Genomic DNA, 814 nt, shown 5'->3' on the forward strand with positions numbered 1-814 from the left:
CCCGTTATGGGAACGTTGTAGCTGCACGTTTCCCCATCAAGTGCGGTGTCTCACAGGAGCGGCTGGTTGTGGAGAATGCGGACTGGTTGGTTGTGGTGCCATACTGGGCTACCTGGCCCTACCAGACCCTGCTGCACACACCCTGCTGCTGCCCCGACGCCATGTCGTCCGCCTCCAAGACCTCCGTGAGAGCGAGAGGGACAGTGAGTGGTTCTGCAGCTTGTTATCCCTTATGCCATGTTCTTTGGGCTCAAGCTTGATTAGGAGGCTGCTCTATGGTAGTCTTGCTGTTGCTGGAGGGCCCGTATCCACTTGGGTGCAGGGCTCACCTTAAGTGGGAACTGGCCATCCAGTTATGCCAAGGCAAGAGCTCCATGTCCAAGCGCAGGCAACACTGGTGGGGGGGGCTAGTGTCCTTTCTGGGGTGATGAAGCACATGGTGCCCCATACTTCTGGGGTGCTAGCTGATGAGGAGTGGGTGCTCCTCCTGCCGCCTTGCTTGAACTGTCTGCATGGGTGGGGAGGGGGTGAACTGCCAAGCCCAGCTGCCTGCCTGCTGGCCAGCTTGGGGTGTGACTCCCTGGTGCTCCCCTGCAGGCCTGGCCTCCATCATGCAGAGGCTGCTTATCAAGTATGACAACCTCTTCGAAGTCTCCTTCCCCTACTCCATGGGCTGGCACGGTGAGTGGCATGGCTAGGGGACCCCTGTGACCCTCACATCCGCATTCCCTCCCTGGGACTTATGCAGCAGCTGCACCCCTGGCAGGAGCACCCACGGGCCCTTACCTGGAGGAGGACTGTGGGCACTGGCAGC

At 60.2% G+C, this 814-nt stretch overlaps 1 protein-coding gene across 1 annotated transcript in view; it reads left to right on the forward strand.

Annotated features, from left to right (window-relative positions):
- The window catches only part of GALT (galactose-1-phosphate uridylyltransferase), a gene marked incomplete at its 5' end in the record, with an annotated part of 3316 nt that overhangs the window by 1907 nt on the left and 595 nt on the right, over nt 1–814 (forward strand). Inside the window, 4 exon segments of the mRNA XM_010132587.1 lie at nt 57–125; nt 128–203; nt 598–681; nt 767–810. Coding sequence (XP_010130889.1) covers nt 57–125; nt 128–203; nt 598–681; nt 767–810 — 273 coding nt within the window.

Source organism: Buceros rhinoceros, unplaced genomic scaffold, assembly GCF_000710305.1.
Source record: "Buceros rhinoceros silvestris isolate BGI_N320 unplaced genomic scaffold, ASM71030v1 scaffold23233, whole genome shotgun sequence".
NCBI classification, from domain to species: Eukaryota; Metazoa; Chordata; class Aves; order Bucerotiformes; family Bucerotidae; genus Buceros; species Buceros rhinoceros.